The sequence below is a fragment of the Lolium perenne genome, chromosome 1, assembly GCF_019359855.2.
Source record: "Lolium perenne isolate Kyuss_39 chromosome 1, Kyuss_2.0, whole genome shotgun sequence".
NCBI classification, from domain to species: Eukaryota; Viridiplantae; Streptophyta; class Magnoliopsida; order Poales; family Poaceae; genus Lolium; species Lolium perenne.
This window is the reverse complement of record NC_067244.2, coordinates 127841249-127865284: the sequence shown is the minus strand read 5'-3', so window position 1 is coordinate 127865284 and position 24036 is coordinate 127841249. Positions and strand designations below refer to the sequence as shown.

Genomic DNA, 24036 nt, shown 5'->3' with positions numbered 1-24036 from the left:
CTTGATGTCTACGCCCCCTCCTTTTCCTGTAGACAGTGTTGGGCCTCCAAGAGCAGAGGTTTGTAGAACAGCAGCAAGTTTCCCTTAAGTGGATCACCCAAGGTTTATCGAACTCAGGGAGGAAGAGGTCAAAGATATCCCTCTCATGCAACCCTGCAACCACAAAGCAAGAAGTCTCTTGTGTCCCCAACACACCTAATAGGTGCACTAGTTCGGCGAAGAGATAGTGAAATACAGGTGGTATGAATAAGTATGAGCAGTAGCAACGGTGCCAGAAAATAGCTTGCTGGCGTGTAGTTGATGGTGGTAGTATTGCAGCAGTAGTAACGCAGTAAAACAGTAAACAAGCAGCGATAGCAGTATTTAGAAACAAGGCCTAGGGATCATACTTTCACTAGTGGACACTCTCAACATTGATCGCTTAATAAATAACTCTTTCTCATATGTGCTACATACACTCTTTTGTTGGATGATGAACACATTGCGTAGGATTACACGAACCCTCAATGCCGGAGTTAACAAGCTCCACAATAATGTTCATATTTAAATAACCTTAGAGCATAATAGATCATTGCAAAATAAACCAAGAACTAACATAGTGCACACACTGCCCACATTACACTATGAAGGAGGAATAGATCACATCAATACTATCATAATGATAATTAACTCCACAATCTACAAGAGATTGTGATCATAGCCTACGACAAGAACCACATGGTGCACACACTAGTCACCTTTACACCATGCAGGAGGAATAGACTACTTCAATAACATCACATGAGTAGCACACAACTAGTAGCGATACAAAGCTAATCATATGGATCTCAATCATGTAAAGCAGCTCATGAGATCATTGTATTGAAGTACATAGGAGAGAGATTAACCACATAGCTACCGGTACAGCCCCGAGCCTCGATGGAGAACTACTCCCTCCTCATGGGAGACAGCAGCGGTGATGAAGATGGAGGTGGTGTCGATGGAGGAGCCTTCCGGGGGCACTTCCCCGTCCCGGCGGCGTGCCGGAACAGAGACTCCTGTCCCCCAGATCTTGGCTTCGCGATGGCGGCGGCTCTGGAAGGTTTCTATGGGTTTCGTCGAACGTATCAGGGTTTTCGCGACGGAGGCTTTAAATAGGCGGAAGGGCAGCCTCGGAGGGGGCCTGGGGCCACCACACCATAGGGTGGCGCGGCCCCCCCTCTGGCCGCGCCAGGGTGTAGTGTGGGGCCCCCAGGGCTTCCCTCTGGCGGCTCTCGGGTGTTCTGGATGCTTCCGGGCAAAATATGAACCTGGGCGTTGATTTCGTCCGATTTCGAGAATATTTCGTTACTAGGATTTCTGAAACCAAAAACAGCAGAAAACAGCAACTGGCACTTCGGCATCTTGTTAATAGGTTAGTTCCAGAAACACTACAAGAAAACCTTGCCTACAGCAACGCATTTATGCGTATCTAAATACCCATTTAGGCGTTGCTAGGGACTCTACCAACGGATAATAATGCGTTGCGTTTTTGGGCGTTGCTAGCATGTAATGCAACGCATATAGATCCGTTGGTAACCAATGGATAAAGCGTTGCAGACTAACAACGGAGTTCCAACAACAATTGTATGCGTTGGTAGACAACATACAATGGTTGAACCTTTTATTTAAAAAATAAATATGCTATTTTACTTTCATGTAAATATTATTTGTTGGACTGTATTGTTCGAGCGCTTCATCTTTTTCCTCGGCGAGAGAATATAGTTCACAACACGCAAAAATCATAGAACAAAAATGAACTAGGTGACAAAACAATTCGATTTATATTATTCGAACCACTATCAAAATACATGAGACTTATCCGAAGAGTACACACATCTTACAATCTTGATTCAAAATATGACAATCTAACAACTCATATATATAATTCTACTAATATTCTAACTTCAGATATGTTCATAGCTTATATCCAAATATTGTAAGTCCTTGCTGATCTTCTGGTCTTGCACTAAACATAATTTCTGTCCTGCAATAAACAAAATTTCTATTTTAGTATCTAAGTGGCAAAAGTTGGAATGGTATTCTGAATTCTACTCTTAATTGCACAAAACAAAGAAAATCAAATGGAGAGAAAATGATGAATAAACTGGTCCAATGCTATTAACTTCAGGAATGAAATATTTACCAGAAAATCATATGGAAAACTGATCGTTTTCAGCATCCATGTCTTCATACCAATCATATAACGTTCTGAACATACAATGGAGTTCAGGTAATAAGTAACTGTACAAGGTACCAAACATAAGTCTTTTAATTTATGCATATATAGGTAGACTATTTATGACAAAGTTGTAGCAGCTTGTTATGGTTAACTGCAATAATCTTACTATGCGTTGATTATTGCAGCTCGAGCTCTGAAATAAACAGATATAAGTGTTGATTTCGTAAGTAGGATGAAGTACCTAACACGTTATTCTCCACCTAGTATATGATCATAAATAACCTGGTGTAATAAAAAATTATTTTACTTTCATACGTATATTCAATATGAAGCTAAATGAAACTGCATCAAAATAGATGAAAGTATTTTAATTTGGCTTCTTGCAATGGGAATTTTCTCTGAAGTATGACATGTGGTGTCTACCGAGTACCTGTATGGCTGTACGTTTTCCCTGACGAAGTGCTTATTCCCCACTAGTTTGGTGTTCGTGACAATGGACACCTGCAGTAAAAGAAAACAATGAGTGCACCTTGCAAATCCTCACCCAGCAGACCTCGCCACATAATTGCTTTCTAGGTTCCGATCCCGCGTTGTCGACAAAAACCAACCAGGGATCAATGACTACCGACCAATACGAAAATAAAGACAAAAATAGTGATGAGCAGAATGGAGCTCACTAGTCATAGGTGTCAGCTCATCCTCGACGCATCATCCAGGTTCCAGGCTCAATTTTGTTCATTTCCTGTGTACCATCCAGCGTAGTAAAAGAAACATCAAACGCATCACTGCAAAAATACACCTGCAAGGGCACAGGACAGAGACGGGAAAGAGGTGAAGCTCACCAAAACTTGTAAACGCCAAGGACTTCGCTCCCCACCCAGCAGAATGAACCTTGGTAAAGACGTCGTTGACGGAGTAGCAAGTAGCGAACATGGGTCATGGACCTGTCATATGCGCAGATCCAAGTGAGAAAAAAACGGTATGGGGATGAGGAAATAGAGATCGACCAAGAGGGAGATCGAGATCTCGTTGACGAAGGCTGATGCCTGATGCGATCCTTCATACTCCTGCTACCGGATCAACACGAAATCCACCTACCTGGCTCCGATGCATGAAAACTCAAGGAAGGCGGTCAAAGAGGCCCAGCGGCTGCCGGAGCTTCTGCACTATCGAATTGTTAGCAATCTAGGGTTAGGTAGCGGCCGCGTTTCAGATGGCGGCTGCACAAAACTGCAGGTGAACTGGGGAGATTGTGGGGAGTCTAGATCTGCGGTCTAATGTGGTGGAGGCTGCGGCCGGAAGCGATCGGAACGGTAGGGAGGATGAACTGGTACGAGGGGATAAGGATCATAGATGGGTCGGTGGTAATCGCACAGTTCATGCAGGGACGGGCGTCAACGGAAGTAGATGACGGATTGGTTACTCCATGGGCCTACTTGTAGAGAACAATGAAATTTTCAGCTACGCGCGAGCGTGAGTAGAAACCGCCACCGGGTTGAATTTTTTTCAGGCCCCGCGCTTAAAATACGTGTTCCATCCGTGAAGGTACATATTGTTTAGTGCCAATTATTTCTTTGAGAATTTATTTCAACCTTGCAAAATTATTTTTAGTTTTTTTGAGGGAAAACCATTCAAAAATATTTTTCGTTAATAAAGGTTGTCGCACTCCTACTTATTTTATCCCTCCTTGTCTAATGGAAAACATATGCAGTCGGCAACGCATATATGCGTATCTACCAAAAAGAATTGCAACATATATTCAATTGGTTGCAAAGGATATGTTGCTTAATGGGGAGTCCTCTTGTAGTGAAAATGCACGAATATGACATAAAGTGTGCATAAAACATGTAGATATCATCAATAATGTGGCATGGAACACAAGAAATTATCGATACGTCGGAGACGTATCAGTGGCTATATATGTTTAGTCCCACATTGCTAGTTCGGATGGAGTTGGAGCAACTTAAAAGAGCAGTTGTTCCAGCTCTACTAAGTGAGCGAGAATATAAGGAGTCGTCACACACGTCTCCTCTGTTGTAGCCCGCCTTGCCTCGCCAAGCATCGCAAACACGCGCGTCACATTTCGAGACTAGCTAGGGTTCAAGTTCGGAACCTGTTTTTTTGGAAGACTTCTTTTTGCTCGGTGCATCGGCTGGGCTGGGTGTGTGCGTGTAAACACACATGTGCATGTTCTACATGTGCCCGACTTCGAGAGTCTTCCTTCACCGCGTGTCAATTCGGGTTGGCAAAGTGTCTCCCTAGTCCTAGGCTATATAGATGGCATATATAACATATAACTTGAGTGGTTCTGTCATTCTTTCTCTCCATCACCGTAAGTTCCAGCTGTTGCGCCGTCCTTGGGTCTTCCCCATTCTGGTGACCATGTGCACGGCCGTCGGGAGATCAGGGCCTTCAAAACCCCGCCCGCGAGATCTTGCACCAGGAGGCGAATGAAAAGGTTTTTGGGAAGTGTCTTGGCGCGACTGCTCAATGATGTTTGAGTTCTTTGTTGCCGGCTTACAATCAATCAACCTGACCTACTTGACGACACCATGGTGACAAATGTGTAACATCCCAATTTTCTAAACAAAGAAGAAAATGAATTTTCCTTTTCCAAAAATTGGAGCCAACAAAAACTTTTATTAAATCTTTTGCTATGTATAGTGCTCATACTTAATCTTGGTGTTATTGCCATGATGTGTGTTTACAATCCTTGACAGTGTGCCAAAACCCTAAACCCTACCCCTTTTCAAAACCAAGGAGAAAGCAAGAAAATAAAACAAAATAAAAAGAGAGGCATATGTGGGCATATAGCTATACTTGCAAATATAGGTCTATGCCCTATTACCTTTCCAAAAATGTTTGAAACCCTGGAACAACTCAACCTCACAAGCAACCCAAAACAATGATCTTTGAGATCAAAGGGAAGCAAAGAAGGAGGTGAGAAAAATGAAAAGAACACCACATATGGGCCTATGGCCATTTTTGAAAATCTTTAACCTAGGCCATATAAATTTGTGCCAATGGTTTGGAAACTCTTTTAAACTCAAAAGAATCCCTTTTTCATCAAAGAAACCAAAATCAAATCAAAAGAAAAAACAAATTTAAGTTACATGTGATAATGGTCACATGTGGCAGTTTTAACATCTTACCCTCTTTGATGCCCCTGGATTAAGAGATTCTTAAACCAAACTCTCCCAACTCTTTGCACCTCATCCAAGACCTCATAAAGGTGAATACTTTTGATGTTGACCACCTTGACTAGTTCCTTTTCTATTGCTTAGTATAAGACTGCAAAGTGGCAACTTTGAAACAGATTCTAGATTCCCCCAAATTTTGGAATTTTCACAAAACCTTTCCAAAATTCAAACCAATGCCACCAATAGTTGCCAAACATTATTTATATCACTCCTATGTAGAATTTTGGCCAATTTCAAACACACATGAGACCTTGGCTTATGATCAATTTGTTTACATAGAGGTACAACCACTAGTTCAACCACTTTGTACCCCTCACCATCTGTCTCTTTGGCTCATCTATAGTGCATCATGTACCACAACAACTCCCTTTTGACATCACCTAGCCTTGCTTGCTCACCATGATACAAGACCATGCCAAGGACATGACATATGTCACACACTTTTTGGCTATGATCAAATGTGCACACTCTACCCCTCCCCAACCCTGCTCACCTTGTCAAACACTTTGGTCTCACACCACTCAACCATGCCATGCCCACAGAGACCAAAAGAAATGCATAGGAAGTCCAATGCCATGCCATGCCGGCCACTATGATCACCACCCTGCCAACTCTCACCCTGGTCTTCCCCTCTCTCTAACCTTGTCAAACGTGTTGACCTTGACCCCCTGACCTCACTGGCACACGCCCTGGCCAAGGAGAAGCTGACAATGCCCGTACACGCTCGCGCCCACGATGCCAGGACGCGCCAGAGCGCGCACGGCGACGCCCTGGACGTGTCAGTACATGCACGCGCCCCGCTGACTCTGACCACCTCGCGACCTCTCCTCTCGCCCACGGCTCTGCCACGATGCTACCAACCTCCCAGACATCCTCATTGGCTTGCTCAAGCCCTATCACCGACGCCATCGTCACCGTCCTTCCGCCAATACACACACGGACCTTGACATCGCCTGCCTGCTCCCGACCACCCCCGTCCTCTCCATCATGCGCGTGATGATCACCAAGCCATGCTGCATCGTCCACGCCCACTCCCTTGCTCCTTCGCCGCCCGTAGCGCCATCGCCACCATGACCTGCCCACTCCGCCCCGGCCACCTCTCGCTGCTATAAAAGGGGGAAGCCCCGGCCTCAAATGAGCACACCATTCGCTTCCCCTATCGACCACCTCCCTCGCCACATTATCGTCGGAGCAGCTCCAATCGCTCGCCGGAGTCCGCGGAACCACCGCAGATCAAGCAGTTGAATTAGTCCACCTCAGGCGCTCCCACGACCACCGATGACCTCGCTGTCGTCGACAACCACATCCTACCTCGTTGCCGCCCCTCGCTGGAGCTCAGGTGAGCCGCCGACCCCCTACCGCCGTCGTGTCAGGGTTGCCTCTCATCGACGTAGACGACGAACTACAGCCGCTAGATTTGCTTTTAATCCGACGGCTCACATCACTGCGTACCGCTTCGCGTTTTAAGGCTCGCTGACAAGCGGGGGCCACTGTCAGGCGGCCCGCTGCGTGCGAGACGCGCTAGCTGGGCCGGCCCATCTCTTTTTCCCTCTCCCTGGCCCAACTCCGTTTCCCGCCTAGCCCAATCATTTGAATTTGAGTTATTTCATTTCAGTCAAATTCAATACTGGAGCGAAATTCAAATTTAAATTTAGAAAAATCAATTGAGCCAAATTTGGTGAACTTTATACCTCTGGAAAGCTTATGAAATTCTCTAACAAACCCCACTGGTCTCTAACCCTAATTCATCATATATCTTCTGCAACAAAAATGACAAGGCATGAACTTTTCAAAGTTCAAACAATTATTAAAAATCAACCATAAGTGATTTTGAGGTGATTCCACCTCTCATAATTCACATTTCAAGTAACCTAATTGTTTATGTAAAAACATAGCATAGTTGTTTGCATGGTCATGGGCTAGAGAAAAATAATGGCTATGTGGCCATTTCCAGTCCATTTAAATTATCCAAAGTTAGTTATTAACTGGTATGAGAGGTTCTCTCTCATTTAAATCTTTGTCTCAAGTGATTCAATAGGAGGAAATGATCTTAGCTGTAGCACCTCATACTTGATTAATTTGAGATATTAAATTGTTGCAATAGTAGTGTTTAAATTGCATGAGGTGTAGTACCTCACTTAAATCCTCTTTCTCAAATGATAAATGTGAAGTATTGACCTTGGTCAACATGATCTCACACCTATTAATTGAGGAGATTAAATCTTAATAAGATTCAATGAGAGGAAATTAGTCTTCTTACAAGTTTTGTTAAAAGAAAACAAAGCCAACCATCTTGTTAGTACTGTGTGATGATAAGGATAGCTAGTGTGATACATGTGAGTGTTAAGTCTAGCACTTAAGCTTTTTTTGGTGATTGTATGCCTCGTATCCGTTTATAGATGCTAGTACCGAGGACTATCAGGAGGAGGAGGTCTACCACCAGGAAGAAGAAGAAAGCTTTGATCACTGTACCAATCAAGGCAAGCTATACTCTTGCAAGTTACCCTAGTGCAAGATCCATTTGAGCAAGGCACTCATACCATACTACCTTGTGTTTTACTTTACAAGTCCCAGTTTTTATCTCTCAAAGCTTTTACTTAAATTTCCAAGTCTTACTTTTATAATTAACTTGAGTCTAGATAAGGAGTAGTGCAAGAACATCAAAGTTAGCTCAGAAGGCTACAAGCTAGTTAGCACCCCTCATGACTAGTTGCTAGTGATAAAATTTAAGTTGACTACTCTAGCTAGGAACATGTGAAACTTTTGATTTTGAAAACCTTGGAATGATGAGTCATTCTATTGAAAGATTTTGAAGGTGAAGGTGACTTGAATGAAATGGTGAACTTTACAAAAACTGATGGTTGGGTTCGGATGCGATACCATTCCAATTTCAGGTACCCCCACAATACCTGAATCTGGGTAAGGCTTAACTAGAAACTTATGTACTTTAGTATGAGTTCCCGCTGAACAAGCATCATAGGGGTTATGCCGAGGCTGCCTCCGTTGAAAGTGGAATGACGTGAAAATGAGGTGAATGTCGTACCCAAGCCCTGTGCAGTTCCCAGGTTGGTGGTTTGCCCTCACTGGGAGGCCAAACTCATGGGGAGAGGTGCCTATACTAGGGTATGTAAATGAAAGGTTATGATTGGTAGTCCGCGCACTGAGTGTGATAAATCGGGGCCTGTTACCCCTGACGGATTACTGCAATTATTGTGGCACAAGTGTACGACCTCTGCAGAGTGTAAACCTATTCGAATAGCCTCGTCCGCGGTCATGGACAGTTGGAAAGGCCATACTGTTCCGTCATCAGAACTTTTCAAAAGTGTTACATGTGACGGGTGACTTGTGATTTGAACTTGAAAGGTGAATTTGACTTGAATCACAATAGAGTTGTGGGAATGACACTAATGTTCCCACTTGAGTTAAGTTAGGCAAATGAGGAGTCTTTGTTTACTAAATGTTTATGAAATAAAACTGGCTTTATGCAAATGAACCTAGAGCTTAGAATTCCATTGATATAGTTGATAGTGCTTACACTAGTTTTAGTTTGCGAGTACTTTAAAGTACTCACGGCTGTGTCCCTGGCTATTCAAATGGCCAGACTATGAAGAGGAGAACCAGTACCATGAAGATGGACAACATGACGTCTATGATAACTAGGACTACTCCTGACGTCAAAAGTTGCCTGTGGAGCAGATGGACCGCTACTACGTTTCTTCCGTTGTGTGTGTTTTGTAATTGATCATTAGATCAACTATTATTGTAAGACAGGATCGTGTGATCCTTTGTTGTAAGTCAATTATGAGTTGTAATGAATGATGTTCTGTGATATCAATCTATTATGTCTCGCAAAAACAATATTCCTGGGATTGCGATGAATGGCATAATAGGCATCTGGACTTAAAAATCCGGGTGTTGACAATATGTTCTTCCTTTCTTACTCTTGGCACTAGCACATGTTCTACTTATAGATCTGCTACAGGTGCATGTTTGTCTGCTTGTGCTTAAGTTGACTACTGCACTTGTGATGATGCTTTCGGTAATTAAACTCACTAAGAAATTCCCTAGTATCCTAACAGTATCGGCAATTATTTTTTAGTCTTATGTGTTGTAACCATACATTCCTAAATATGTGGGGAGAGAAATTGTTGCTAAAAGATCATCTCTTAATTAAGAGAAGGCAAACCTTTTTTCAACTTTATTTTTCCTCGTGTTTATCGTACATGTCATATCTAGGACATCACCATTGTACATGCCCTAAACCCACTTAGTTATTACTTTCATAGATATTTGTCTTTAGTGTTTCTCAGCCATGCAATGAATTTTTGTTTTACTAGAAAAAGGATGACATTTTAAGAAGGTTTTTTTTGCCTCCCCACACAAGTGGCGCGGTGCGGGGAGTCATCTCCCCTGTCCCCATATGCCACTTGTTGTGCTCACGGAAACTCCGTGTGAGTGAGCGCACTAGTTGAGTTTTGGTAGATATTTTTCTATTCTTTCTTGGATTTAAATACAATAAATAAATATATTTTAATATAACATCCAAAACTAGATCTTATACTGATATACTTTTTTTGTACTATCTTGAGTGCATGCTTAGCACTTCGGGCTTGCCTGCGCCCGCGACTGTGTGCCCATCCATGCAGCGCCCAAATATAAATGGAACAATGCATTATCTCTTATTGTTATCTCTAGCAATAAATGAGAATTAATTAAATTTTAGGAATAAATTGAATTGCTAAGGGAAGATAAATGGTACAATGGAGAAAATAGCATTCTCTTATTTCATAAGAGATCACCCCTTAGGGAAGGTAGGCTTCTTTTTCTTCAGCTCTCTCCGCTAACTAATCAAAAATCCTACGTGGCAACTGTAAGAGAAAGCTGACGTCACTCTATTGTTTATGCCCTTAGTTCATGTCTCCTCACGAGAGTTCCTATGATAGCTCGCTACACCTCTCCCGCAAAGCAGAGGACGAAGAAAGTCCTCAGATGGAGGCGACTAGCGGCGTCTTCCACGCAGGCGAGCAGGGATCCTTCATGCTAGACCTCGCGGGCCGCCACCTCGACAGAAAAAGATAGAGCGCCGTCACGCGTCAAGGAGCCGACCGCCTGCCCAAGCGTTCCCATCCTACTTGCTCGTCGTTGAACCTGACCCATCCTCCGGTGATAGGAGATTTACATAAAAATAACCCTTTTCTGAAAGAAAAGCACAGACTGACCCTCCGGCCAAACTATTTCACCCATCTAACCCTTTTGTGTGGCACCCCTCCCATCGGCGCCACACCTCACTGTGTGGCGCTTTTGCGAGCGGCGCCACTCATCCATCCGACGTGGCATGGTCGACGCTGACCAGCCGACGTGGCAGGATGTGTGGCGCCCTTCACATCGGTGCCACACATTAAAACTGTGGCGCCGCTCTGAAGGGCGCCACACATCCACTTATGTGTGGCGCCCGCGCCCGCTCCAGCCCAAGTCCTCCTCTCTTCTCCTCTCTGTTTCGGCGCAAGAATAAGGCGGCCCGGCGGTTCCTCCTCCTCCCCACCCTCTCCCCCACCAAATCGACCATCAAATTGTCAGATCTACCCGGGCAATTTCTTCCCAACCCCTTCCTCTAGGTATTCTCATCCGATCCCGATGTTTTCATCCACTAATTTCATAGATTATGCTTGATTTGGATATGAACCATAGATGTGAAATCCTAGATTTCGATATGAACCCTAGATGTGAAATCCTAGATTGTGCTTCATTTATGTATGTATGGAACCCTAGATATGTATGTATGGAACCCTAGATATGTTTTTTTGGAACCCTAGATATGAATGTATGTGTGTATGTATGGAACCCTATGTATGTATGTGTTGAAATGCAAAATTGGAGCTTAGCAAATGCATTCTATTGTCTTACATATGCCTACTATGTGCTTAGGAATGGTATGTCTTTGGAAAAAATCCTAAATTTTACATGTATGTGTTCAAACCCTATGTATGTATGGTTTGAAATGTCTAATATTTGCTTAGCAAATGCATTCAAATGTGTTACATATGCCTAGTATTTGCTTAGGAAATGCATTATATTGTCTTACATATGCCTAGTATTTGGTTAGGAATGACTCATATTTGTTAGGAATGCCTCCTAATATGGTGTATTTGTGATTTTTTTAGGATGGTGTATCTCATAGATCATGAGTATGACAGAGAACACCGGGCATATCATATGAAGGAAAGGGGGAAGGTATTAATATTTATTTTTGTTAACACCTCTTGTTTTATTCCATTTGATAACACCGGGCATATCCATTGTGCTCAATATCTTGCAGGATTGATAGGCAGTGGCAGAGGAAGATCACGAATTGGCCTGTCCATCATAGGATTCACGTGACAACGTTCCAACACTGTTTAGAAGCGATACATAATGGCGGACTTGTCGAGGTTGTCCCGTACGACGCGGCCGCTTTCAACAACTATCTCCAATGGTTTCATGAAAACACACGTATCAAGTTAGTGAACCACGCGTATGATGAAGACATCTTTGACGACCCCATCGCGTTCGATGAGGTTGCGCAAAGCTAGTACGACAGGACTGCTTGAGTAGGCCGATCGACTTCTATTGCTTCCTCCCTGAACTTCGTGGTAATGTATTATCTCATTAGCTAGTACATCATCTATATTGGCATGTGCTCGCTCAAATTGTCTATAATATGTTTGTCACAGCGGTCCGAGATCCAAAAACAGCCGAGGAGTGTGAGGTTATTTGGGATCAGAGCCAGGGAGATAAAAAGCCTATTGGATCGATGCGGCATTTCATTAAGGTATGGTCACCAACTTTGAATGTAAGCTATTGCGTTTGGCGGCTTTGTAACCATGACTTCCATGACGCAGAACACTGCACGGAAGTTGCGGTGGTTAGCCAACTTGCTAGGTTGCCGCGAAGGCGAAATTGCTACATCCTCTTCTGAAGAGACGGAGATTTGGACTATTTTGTTGCCGCGAAATATGTGCTTAGTAATTTTAACTTTTGTAATCTCATGTGTTCATGTTTGTGAAGATTCCTGATGACACCATTCTGAGTCAAGGCATTCTGAGTCAAGGCAAGAGTCAAGGCAAGAAGCAAGCCACACGGTCTGCGTAATAGTTGAAGCCAAGGGGCAAGGCTCCAAACCATTAAACTCCGGAAGATTATGTGAACCGAGGAAAGAAAGTTGTGATCGAGTCCGATGAGGAGCCGCCGCAGAGATCAGCTTTGAGGAGGATGAGGAACGATGAGCCATCATCTTTAGAGGAGGAGGAGCAGGAGGTGCAGCAGGAAGAAGAGCCACAGTAGCAGGCGAAAAGGAAGGCCGTCCGGAAGCAGCCCGTGTGGAGGGGACGTCGAGCTTAGATGGATTTGCTACATGTTGTGAACTCTATCTTCATTGCTACATGTTGTGAACTCTATGTCATTTCGAACCATGTATAAATCTATGTGCTACGATGTGAGCTATCTTAAAATGTATGAATCTATGTGCTACGATGTGAGCTATGATGTGTTTTATGTGTATGATGTGTGTATGAAATTGCTATTGATATGAGTATTCACTTTGCAACCATGCCAAGGCAGTTTTCTTGATTTTTATACCCAAGTCACTGTGTGCCGCCGATGCCATGGACGCCACACACAACCCGAAACATACTGTAAGACAATTATCCAGGTCCTTAGCCGTTTTGGCGAGCCTGTTTGTGTGGCGCCGATGCCATGGGCGCCACACTATTATGTGTGGCGCCCATGGCATCGGCGCCACACAAACAGATTCGCCAAAACGGCTAAGGACTAAGCATCCGGAGCTTCTAGATGTTTTCGACATATAAGTTTCAATGTCTGGCGCCGATGTGAAGGGCGCCACACATCCTGCCACGTCGGCTGGTCAGCGTCGACCACGCACGTCGGATGGATGAGTGGCGCCGCTCGCAAGGGCGCCACACAGTAAGATGTGACGCGGATGGGAGGAGCGCCACACAAAAAGGTTAGAAGGGTGAAATAGTTTGGCCGGAGAATCAGTCTGTGCTTTTCTTTCAGAAAAAGATTATTTTTGCCAAAATCGCCCCGGTGATATGAAGGCCATCCAGGCCGCCGACGACTCACTCTTGCTCATCAATCTCGTCCGGCCGGTATACTTCATTACCCTGTTTGCATTGCCGGTTTTATTTCCCCAGCTGATGAGTGATGATTCATGCATAAGACCATGATCGTGTATATCTCATGCATGCGGCCGTATCATGGCTTGAGGGAGCACAGCACGGTGGTGCAGTGGGGCGACCGGGGACACCGTGGACACGCCGGCCACGCTGATGCCTCCCCACCCCCCCCCCCCCCATGCCCCATCGCAGTAATATATCAACGCGTCCATCTTATTCTCTTCCGCTCTTAGTTCCTCCTACATTTAATTTGGGAATCGGCCAGTTCGTTGGTCTGAGGCTCCTCATCTTTGTGTGTCCCTCTTCTTTGGCCTCTTGCTCAAGAAGCGATGCCCCCGACAGTGAAGCGATAGGCAGATAGGAGATCGCCCACCGTCCGTGTGGCGCCGCCTTCTCTCCTAGATGCCTCCACGGCGTTCTACTTTTATATGGCGGTGACGCACGACACTAGTGAGGTCCAAGCATGAGAGAATCCCTACTCACCGGCGTGAGGTTCAAGGATTGGAGAATCCCTTGCTCGCCTGTGCGGAAGACATCGTCGTCCGTCATCATCTGATGACCTTCATCCTCGGCGTCGCGGGAGACATTGCGAGCCATCATAGCTCACTCTATAGGATAGAGACACGTATTTAGGACGCTACTTGCGATTTGTTCTAATCGAAAAAGGGGTTCTTTTCTCGCAAAAAAAGAAAAAAGGGGTGTTTGAAAAGGGAATGAAGCATAACCATACGATCCTAAGAAAGGGCCAGAGCGAACGGATGGGCGCACAGCTGCGGGCGCAGGCAAGCCCCATCTTAGAGTGCCTTGGGTTCATGATAACAGAAATCCTTTTTTTTTGGGAGACATGATAACAGAAAGGAAAACGCTGACGTTCCCCCGGGGGATCAACGCTCCGATCCCCCGCCTCATACGCACGCCACGCGTCTCTGCGGGAAGGAAGAAAATTAGCAACACACGATGGCGGGGCCCACTCCATCCTTTATCTTCTCCTACCGCTGGCTCTCCTCCACTCGTTTCCCTTCTTTCTCTCTCATCTCTCTCACACAGTACGCCATGGCTCCCGCCGCCGGTGCAAGGCGCCGCCATGGGCCTCCCTCCGCCGCCGCTGCAAGTCACGCCACCATGGCTCTCGCCGCCGCCATGATTTCCACCGTCTCCGCTGCAAGGTGCGCCGCCATGGGCCTCCCTCCACCGCCGCTGCAAGTCACGCCGCCGTGGCTCTCACCGCCGCCGCTGCAAGGTGCGCCGCCATGGGCCTCCCTCCTCCGCCGCTGCAAATCGCGCCGCCATGGCTCTCGCCGCCGCCGCCCATGGGCCTCCCTCCGCCGTTGCTGCAAGGCGCGCCGCCATGGCTCTCGCCGCCGCCTCAGCAAGGCGTGCCGTCATGGGCCTCCTGCCGTCGTGCTGCAAGGCTGGCCGCCATGGCACTCGTCCGCTGCTTCAGTGCACTGCGGGGCTGCTCCCATCGTGGAGACGCCTTGCTACCAAGGCATGAGGCATCTGCTACCGTTGCGTAGGTGCCTTGCGCGCTACCAAGGCACAGGCGGGGATGCTACAACGTCCTTTGTAGTTTGCTACTTTTCTTCTATATTGTTGCTACTATAGCATATATTTTTTGCTACCCATTCTCCGACGAGGTTTTCCGGCGAGGTCTCCAGCGACGCCACCAGCGATGTCTCCGATGAGGTCGCTTTTGCTACATTGGCAGATTATTTTTGCTACAATAGCGTAACGTTTTTGCTACGCGGTCTCCGGCGAGATCTCCGGCGGTCTCTGGTGAGTCTCCGGCGAGTTCTGTGTTTTTTTTAGGGGTGAACCTTTTTTGCTACAATTGGGCTAGTTTTGCTACAATGGTGCATTTATGGAAGCAAAAGTGGGATTTTAGGTGAAAATAGAGTTTGCTACAATTGAACCGTTTTTTGCTACTTTGGTACATCATGGTAGCAAAAGCGGGAATGTGATGTGATGCTTTGATCAGATAGCCCAAAACGCTCCACATAGACCGATCCAACGGCTGGGGACCCGGGGGATCAGATTTCTGATCCCCGGGGACGCTCAGCGCTCGCCTAACAGAAATCCTACATGCCTACCGTCAATTTTTTTCCTACCTGCCTTGTGGTTGGTTCTATCCTCTCTAGATGGTTGTGGAAGGGATCTACCCACCAAATTTCTTGCCTCAAATATTATGATAACAAAATATAATTTACTGGTGTAAAATATCACTTTCCACATTTAAGTACCATGTTGCAATTACGGAACACACTGGAATGTAATGAAGATCCCAGCCAAATGGTCTCTAGTAAATCTGTAAGAAAAGGCATGGACGGGTTCACATTTCTGTGGTCAGAACGCGCCTGCCTCGGTGGACTGACCGGCCGGCTTCCTCAGGTAGAATACTCTGTTCGTACTGCATGTCTATCTCGTATGGATATCATTTACGATTTAGTCTAGCACTCTCGAAGCGGCTTTTGTCCCATACACGGGCCTTACATTACATGTTGCGAAATGAAAATCATCTACGGGGCCCGCCAGAGTTTTGGTCGTATTCATCCCGTGAGCAGGGCATACTACGGCCTTTGGGCCTTTAGTTGTCCAGAAGAAATTTAAAGTAGAGGCTCAGTTTGCAGGTGAGTTGTTTATTTTCTCTTATCCCATCATTTGTTCCCAGATAAGGGTGTGGTTTTTTTTTGACATGTAAGGGTGTGGTTATTGATAGGATAATATCTGGTTCTGAATCCGTTGTACAACATCCATATCCGATTTTAAAAATCCAGCATGCGAAAATAGATTATCCGAATATTAACTAGGACTATCCAGATGTTTTGAACCAAATTATTCAATTTTCGAGTCAAAAGTCAAGGTCGGTATAGCAATTTTTTTGTAGTTATTGAGTTATCCAGTTCATTCCCCGAGCATGACTAGCACTGAATTTTACCACTGATAGATTAATGTATCAACTATTCAGTTACTTACGAGAATGGATTTTGTGGGTGTGTTTTAGACCGTTGATTTATTCCCCGAGATTCCCACTCGCAGTGCTAAATGGAAAATAGCTCTCTCTCCTCCTTTTGTTTGAGCCTCAAAGTAAAACAGGCAGGGACGGAAATACCCACACCCGTACATGTAGGTACAAAAATATTTTCGTTCACCATCTCGTCAATGCATGTATTCTAGTTTAAAGAATGTTTCTATTAATTTTCTTAACTAATTGACACTCATGTAAGGCTGAAAGGTTAAATTCTTATTAAATTTTGCTAGAAACGTAATTATATGCATACAAAATATTATCAGACTACTTTTATTGCCGTTCCGAGACAGCCCCAATTTCGATTAGGATCTGCGGTCAGATATATCTGCATCCGAATTCGCAACCAATAATCATCCGCTTCTCCTGGAATCTAAGCAAAAATGTTCTGATAATGAATATATAAGCGCGAAATACGATCTGAACTTACACCCCTACTCCCAGGATATCCTTGGACAAAGCTTCTGGTAGAGTCTATGCACTCCTAATTCATACCAAATCGTTTCCTTTTAGCGTCTCGAAACATGTATAAAAGGAATATGAATTAAATAGTTCACAAGGGACAATACAGCACTCCCTCCTAACTGAAAATGTGTACGTACATATACGCGCGCACCTAGGAAGGCATGAATGTTTTTTGTTTTTGCAAAACACATTACTCCCAGGATATCCTTGGACAAAGCTTCTGGTAGAGTCTATGCACTCCTAATTCGTACCAAATCGTTTCCTTTTAGCATCGAAACACGGAGAAAAATCCTATGAGACCAGGTCTATCACCCCAAAAGGATAGACCCATCCCAGGAGATGACACGTGTACGTTATAATTTCAAAGCACTCTCAAATTAGTTTTAATTCCGGATATGTTATTCCTGATTCTCAGCCTTTATTTCCGTCTACTAATCTGGAATTCCATGGAACGGTTGCTCGATCAATATCAGCCTTTATTTTGACGGCCACACACTCCTTCATTCCCCTGTTGGTTCCAGTATTCTAACCATGCCAAACAGGTAACATAGAGCTTGGTTGAGTTGCGGGCGGCCATGCGAGTGCGCGGCAAAGCCATACTTCCCTGTGGTGACAACGGAGGCAACGGCGAGGCAACTCGGCTAGTCGGCGATGTACCTGATATCGGTGGAGCAGCTGGCCGGCGCGGTGGCTACACGCCGGCAGCTAGGCGACACCATTTTCTGAATGCTTGTGTTGATGTATTGGATACTCCTATAGTAATATTTTCTGGATGCTTGCGTTGATGGAAAAGTAGAGACGTTCAGATAATGTATATCAGGATGTACTACTCTCAAGTATATCAAATCATCTTAAGTGTTCAATACTCATTGTCAGTATAGAAGTGGAATGTGTCGAGTGAGGTCTGTTTCTGTAAGTAACTGATTTAGTAGTGCAAAAGGCGCATAAGGATTTCAAAAGCTTCAGAAGACATATATGTTCAGCTCGTGAATCTTAGTTTGGCTGATTGCCCACAGAACATGTACTAAGATATATTTGTTTACATGTCTTCATAAGAAAATCCACACAATAAAAAAAGGTAAAGACAGAAAAGGAGCTCGGTCCTATTGCATTTGCCCCTGGTTCTATCATATCTGGCTGATGCATGACTAAAACATGTGTGACCCGTCAAACCTTGGTGTACTAGTTCCTTCACTGAAATTCAGTCGCCGACTAGTGGATGGTGTTATGTTATGCCCATGAGCTTGAAGTAATAGACTTGTAAATTCTCCTTGGATAGGTGGAGCAAGAAATGGATAATCACCGAATGTCATGGCTGCAGCTGAGATGGAGCTACATCATTAAAATAAGCAGCCGAGTGAAACGACCCCTGCAGAAATAAAGAGGGAGCAAATAAGTTATATGTCCAGGCAAAACTGGAATGTAGTACATATTTTTTCTGATAAGCTTACAGTAAATTCTGAAGGTCCACCAGAATGTATAAATTCTGAAGGTCTAGCTACATGCCTTGGCAATTCCATTGTATGTGACAGTGTTGTATTTCCTGTACCTTCCCCTGCATCAAGTTTTTTCGTGTATATATGCATCTATGAAATCATAGACATAATAAATTATTCAGAGATAGATAAATAAGTAGAAGACATACCTTTCTTTTTTCCACCTTTAGATTTTCCTTTCTTTGGTCCCTCAAGTGGATCTTTTGATCGCTTCTTTGATGGTCCTTTTTTACGTACATGAGCTTGAATTGACACCACTGTATTTTCAGCATCTTCATTAAATTCAGCGTCACATTCTACGTCCTCGTTATCCTCCAAGCTCACCTTACTAAGTAAGTCACATGCTTCAGAAGCCAACTTATCAATACCCTCGTCTAGGTGTCTAAGAACCTCCTTTGAGGGTTTACACTTCAATGCAAGAGATATCATCTTTCGAGAAACATGTGCAAAGAGGAATTCTAAGCTTTCATTTCCCCTTGGCTTGGAACTAAAGATATCTTGTTTTGCATATTTTGTCCATCTATTCAGTATGTATTGGCTTGGCAAGGTGATAATATTGCAAGAAGTGAACACTTTGTGAGCATGCTTGCATAGGATACCTAAAAGATTCAAAGAAGCTCATAATGTTGATCTAAGAAGCTCATAATTGAAAAGGTGATGTACAGAGCATTTATGCATACCTACACATCCATACAACTTGCATGAACAAGATATATCCAATGTTGTTGGGTTAAAAACCACTATGGCTTCTTTGTCCTCACGGAAAAAAGATGTAACTTTGTAAGTGTTAGTTGTAGTTTCACTCGACAGCAGAGTGCATGACAAAGTAAACTGCCTCTGGAATTCTTCTTCAAAAAAAGAATATAGTGTCCGCGTGTATGACGCAGCTGCTGCCTTCAACAAAGGATGTCTACGTATGCAGAGAACTGGATCTGAATGACGAGACTTAAAGTCTTCATACTTCTCCTTCCGGCGAAGACGAACAACACACTTGTCAACTTTTTCTAGCAATTCCGAAAGCGACAGTCTTCCACGAAATGTTTTCTTGAAGACATTGTTCATCCCTTCACTCCTCTGGGTTGATGTCATGTCTCCACTAAATGAATCTCGCCTATAAACAGTGGCCCACTTCTCACGAAACTTGAACATATTATTAATCCAAGAATTCTCCTGAAGGTTGTATTTAGCCAACAAATCATGCCATTTCATCTCAAAATGTGCCACTGACCTATCTTCATATACACACTCTTTGAGTTCCGGAAGAAATAGTGGAGTGTTGGCGATAACATGACTGAGATGCTTAGCTGCATTCTGGTATAAATGCCATAAGCAAAGACGATGGATTGTGATTGCAAATACATTTCCAATTGCCTTTATAATTGCAGCACACTGATCAGTAAAAATGGTTTCTGGCTCCTTGCCAGACATTGCTTGCAGGAAGGTCCTAAAAAGCCACTCAAAAGACTCTGTACTTTCGTTGAATATCAGTGCTGCACCAAAAAGAATGGTCTGCTTGTGATGGTTAACACCAAGAAGCGGAGCAAAGGGCATATTAAACTTATTTGTTGAAAATGTGGTATCAAAAGAAACAACATCTCCGAAGGAAGAATAATCCATTATTGATTGTCCATCTGCCCAGAAGAAATTAGCTATCCTACCATCCTCTTTATCTAAATCCACTGCATAAAAGAATGAAGGGTCTTCAGCTTGTTTGTTCTTCAAATACTCCAAAAGAGTTTGTGCATCTTTGGTTTCTAAATACTTCATGCGCTCAGTTCTTATGTAATTATTGGAATCCATTTCTAAGAAAGGCACATTTTCAGCTCCACCACACCATTCTTCATAAAAGTTGTATATTTCAGATGGTCGAATTCAGGCAGTCCGCATTTGGTTGATCATATGCTTATCAGCATCTATCAGTTGTCGTTGGGACTTAGCATGTGTGACTTATCTGGAGTTACCATAGGATGGTTGTGTTCAAGGATAACTTTCTGAATATTCCAAATGCCCTCTCGAGTGATACGGAACTGAACACGAGCCTTGCAAGACGTCCTTGTAACAGCTTGTTCTTTCCTGGTCTCATGTGTGCAATGTTTATCCTTTACACCATCCTTACTGCAAACTAAATATCTGGCAGATATGGTACCATCTGCTCTAGTTTTTTTGTGTGTCCACCTGATACTAAATCCTTTCGTTTTGGCATATGCATTATAGAACTTGTATGCCTCTTCTTCAGACTGAAAACACATTCCTTGTACTGGCATATTCTGACATGAAGATGCATTTGGATGATCCTGCTAAACACATGGAATACACCAATGTCATCATCCAACTAGCATAGTTACTTCACAAAATTCAATACATTTTTTCTATACCTCTACATTGTATCTATTACCTTAGTTGGACAATTTCCATCTTTTGTATAACCATCGGCGAACTCTAAGTCAGGATCATGATTCAGCATGTTGCTCGTGCCATTTTCTTTCCTCGGTGCCATAGGCTCACGGCTGCACTCACCCATCGTCGTATTTGTCGATTCATGATTCACAATATCGGCATGTCTGGTCGCCTCCAGCCCATGTCCAGTTGTGCGATTCATATGCATAGTCTGAACAAATGCCATCTGTTCTTCTTGACTTCGGAACTGCATAGCCTTCAACATTACCAAAATGATTTATTTCATCAGAGAACTAATGCTACGAGAGTTTAATCTAGCATCAGATTACTAAAACCAATCACCAACTTAGCAACAGACTATGGAGATGCATAGATACGTATCTTATGTATTCTTTTCATACTGACCATAAGAGGAGTAGTCATTGACGGACAGGGCCCTGCAATCGGCATTTGCACGGCCTGTGTGGAGTTTGCCGCCATGACCGCTGTTGGATTTACCGCCAGGACCAGCGGCGGCCTTATTGAGCAGCTCGGTGCATCTTCTCGCGTCGCCATCGTCGACGAGAAAGAGCTGTACTGTCCCGCGCCGGCACTGCCAACCAGGTCTCGCCGTGCGGCCGCCATGGACGAGAGACGAGGTCAGCAAGAGAAGACCTAAGTTCGTACGGACTAGTTTATCTCTGATATTGAGCAACCGTTCCATGTAATCCTAGATTGTTAGACGGAAATAAAGGCTAAGAATCTGGAGTAATATATCCGGAATTAAAACTAATTGGAGATTGCTTTGAGATTATAACGTACAGGTGTCATCTCCTGGGATGGGTCTATCCTGTTGGGGTGATAGACCCGGTCTCATAGGATTTTCTTCCTCGAAACACATGTATAAGCGGAATATGAATTAAATAGTTCACAAGGGACAATAGGGCACTCCCTCCTAACTGAAAATGTGTACGCACATATATATGCGCGCACCTGAGAAGGTCTGAATGTTTTTTGTTTTTGCAAAACACATTACAGACGTAAACGCTCTCAAATACGTATATCCACTTTTATAATACAGGCACATACATCTTATTTCTATAAGCACTTTCGAGAGAGTGAGCCATGAAATTACTGATGGCCTAAAAGTTGGCTAGCTGGGACTGGGAGACGAATGATTAGTTCAAACTGACCAATCAAAACCATTGTACGTCGGCATACCCAGCTCACGCGCGGCTATATAAGTCGTGACCTACACACAAGTGCACCAGGAAGCACAGCAACACAACACAGACGAGCACTCGTGAACTAACCATCAAGCATGGCCACCACCTACGCGCTCCTCCTCCTGCTCACGACCACCCTCCCCCTCATAGCTCTCGCCACCACCTTCCCTCACCGCGCCCTCCTCCAGACCTGCCAGTCGAGCGGCAGCATCTCGGGCGAGTCCGGCAGCTGCAGCACGGAGAACGACTCCGAGTGCTGCGAGGACGGGCGGCGCTACAGGACCTTCGCCTGCTCCCCGCGCGTCACCGGGACCACCCGCGCAAGCCTCACGCTCAACAGCTTCGCCGACGGCGGGGACGGCGGCGGGGCGTCCAGCTGCGACGAGAAGTTCCACCCGGACTCTCAGATGGTCGTCGCGCTCTCCACCGGCTGGTTCTCCCGCGGACGCCGCTGCGGGAAGCGCATCCTCATCCGGGCCGCCAACGGGAGGACCGCGACGGCCACCGTAGTGGACGAGTGCGACTCCATGCACGGGTGCGACGACGAGCACAACTTCGAGCCCCCCTGCGCCAACAACATCGTCGACGGGTCCCCGGCCGTGTGGAAGGCGCTCGGCCTCGACACGGACGACGGGGTGGTGCCCGTTACCTGGTCCGACGCGTGATCCAAATCCAACACGAGCTAGCTTATAGCGCCAGCACAAGGGAACAGTGCTATACCACAAGTGTTGCCTCAGATAACCAGTGGTTATGTGAGGTATACGAATAAGCTTAAGTGCGCGCAATCGGTCGATGTGTAACTTGAGTGGCCTTTGTCCATTTACATACATGTGTGTAATGTTTCTCGCTACTCATCTCTTCGGTTTCAGGCTTCAGATCATTCACATTTTGGCCACCACATCAAGACTAATACGGTGGTTTCGGAACCGAACAAAGCAGTTACCTAAATGACGGCAAAATCCAGTTGACCTGGTGTTACCAGGTGGCACCAAAATTCTGGATTCTGTTGACCTGGTGTTACCTGGTGCCACGAAACTTGAAAAACAAATCACAAATGCTGGATTCTGTTTAAATTTGACCTGGTGTTACCAGGTGGCACCAAAATTCTTTCGACTTATTTTTTGCAAAACCGAAAGCCACAAAGATTCAGCAAGGAGAGAAGGGTTCAACTCCATTATCGCCAACAACCAAACAATTCCATCTTTAACTTAATTAACTATTGAGTTCTTAATTAAGTTAATCCATTATTGAGTTCTTATCATAAACAGGTTCAGTTTGACTCCATGTTAACTTAATTACCAGGATTCTTATCACCAGGATTAACCATTATCGCCAACAACCAAACAATTACCGTCGGTTCAGGTCCCACCACGTGGCCCTGCGATCCCAGGCGTAACGGCCGATAACACCAACGAGCTACGCCAACGGTATAACAGTCTATATCGTCAGTGTACACTAGTAGAAAAAGAGGCAACCGTCTAAGCCTTTAGTACCGGTTCCCTTACGAACCGGTATTAAAGGGGTCATTTGTACCGGTTTGTGCGCCCAGATGGGCGAGGAGCATCAATACCGGTTCGTGAGGGGCTTTCGTACCGGTTCGTGTTACGAACCGGTACGAAAGTTCTTCGGCCCGCATTTCAGGCGCGTGTGGGGCCAGGGCTGGACCTTTGGTACCGGTTCGTAACACGAACCGGTACCAAAGGGTGCCCACCTATATTATCACATCGCACCCATCCCTAGCTCCTGGCTCTCATTTTTCTCTTCTTCCTCTCACACTCTAATTTTTTTTTTGCACGTCTCACACTCCAACAAATTTCTATTTTTTCTCCACCATTTTAACAAGATTAAGGGCATACATCTATCCAAGGGTTAGCAAT

General features: G+C 44.8%; 1 protein-coding gene, 1 long non-coding RNA gene and 1 pseudogene across 2 annotated transcripts; 1 reads left to right on the top strand and 2 right to left on the bottom strand.

Moving 5' to 3' along the window:
• Positions 1–1783: 1783 nt before the first annotated feature.
• Positions 1784–3614, bottom strand: LOC127293290 (uncharacterized). Its single transcript, XR_011745728.1, has 3 exons — positions 2631–3614; positions 2165–2262; positions 1784–2005 (listed from the first exon to the last, which is right to left on the bottom strand). It is a non-coding gene; the product is annotated as an uncharacterized lncRNA (long non-coding RNA).
• Positions 3615–18567: 14953 nt separating this feature from the next.
• On the bottom strand, positions 18568–21434 carry LOC139833011 (protein FAR1-RELATED SEQUENCE 5-like; annotated as a pseudogene).
• A 772-nt stretch (positions 21435–22206) lies between these two features.
• Positions 22207–23034, top strand: LOC127293200 (kiwellin-1-like). The gene has a single exon (XM_051322805.1). The coding sequence runs from the start codon at positions 22255–22257 to the stop codon at positions 22822–22824; it is 570 nt and encodes a 189-aa protein (XP_051178765.1). The 5' UTR covers positions 22207–22254; the 3' UTR covers positions 22825–23034.
• Positions 23035–24036: the final 1002 nt, after the last annotated feature.

Coding starts and splice junctions, on each gene's coding strand:
- LOC127293200 (XM_051322805.1), top strand. CDS start 22,255: ATGGCCACCACCTACGCGCTCCTCCTCCTGCTCACGACCACCCTCCCC.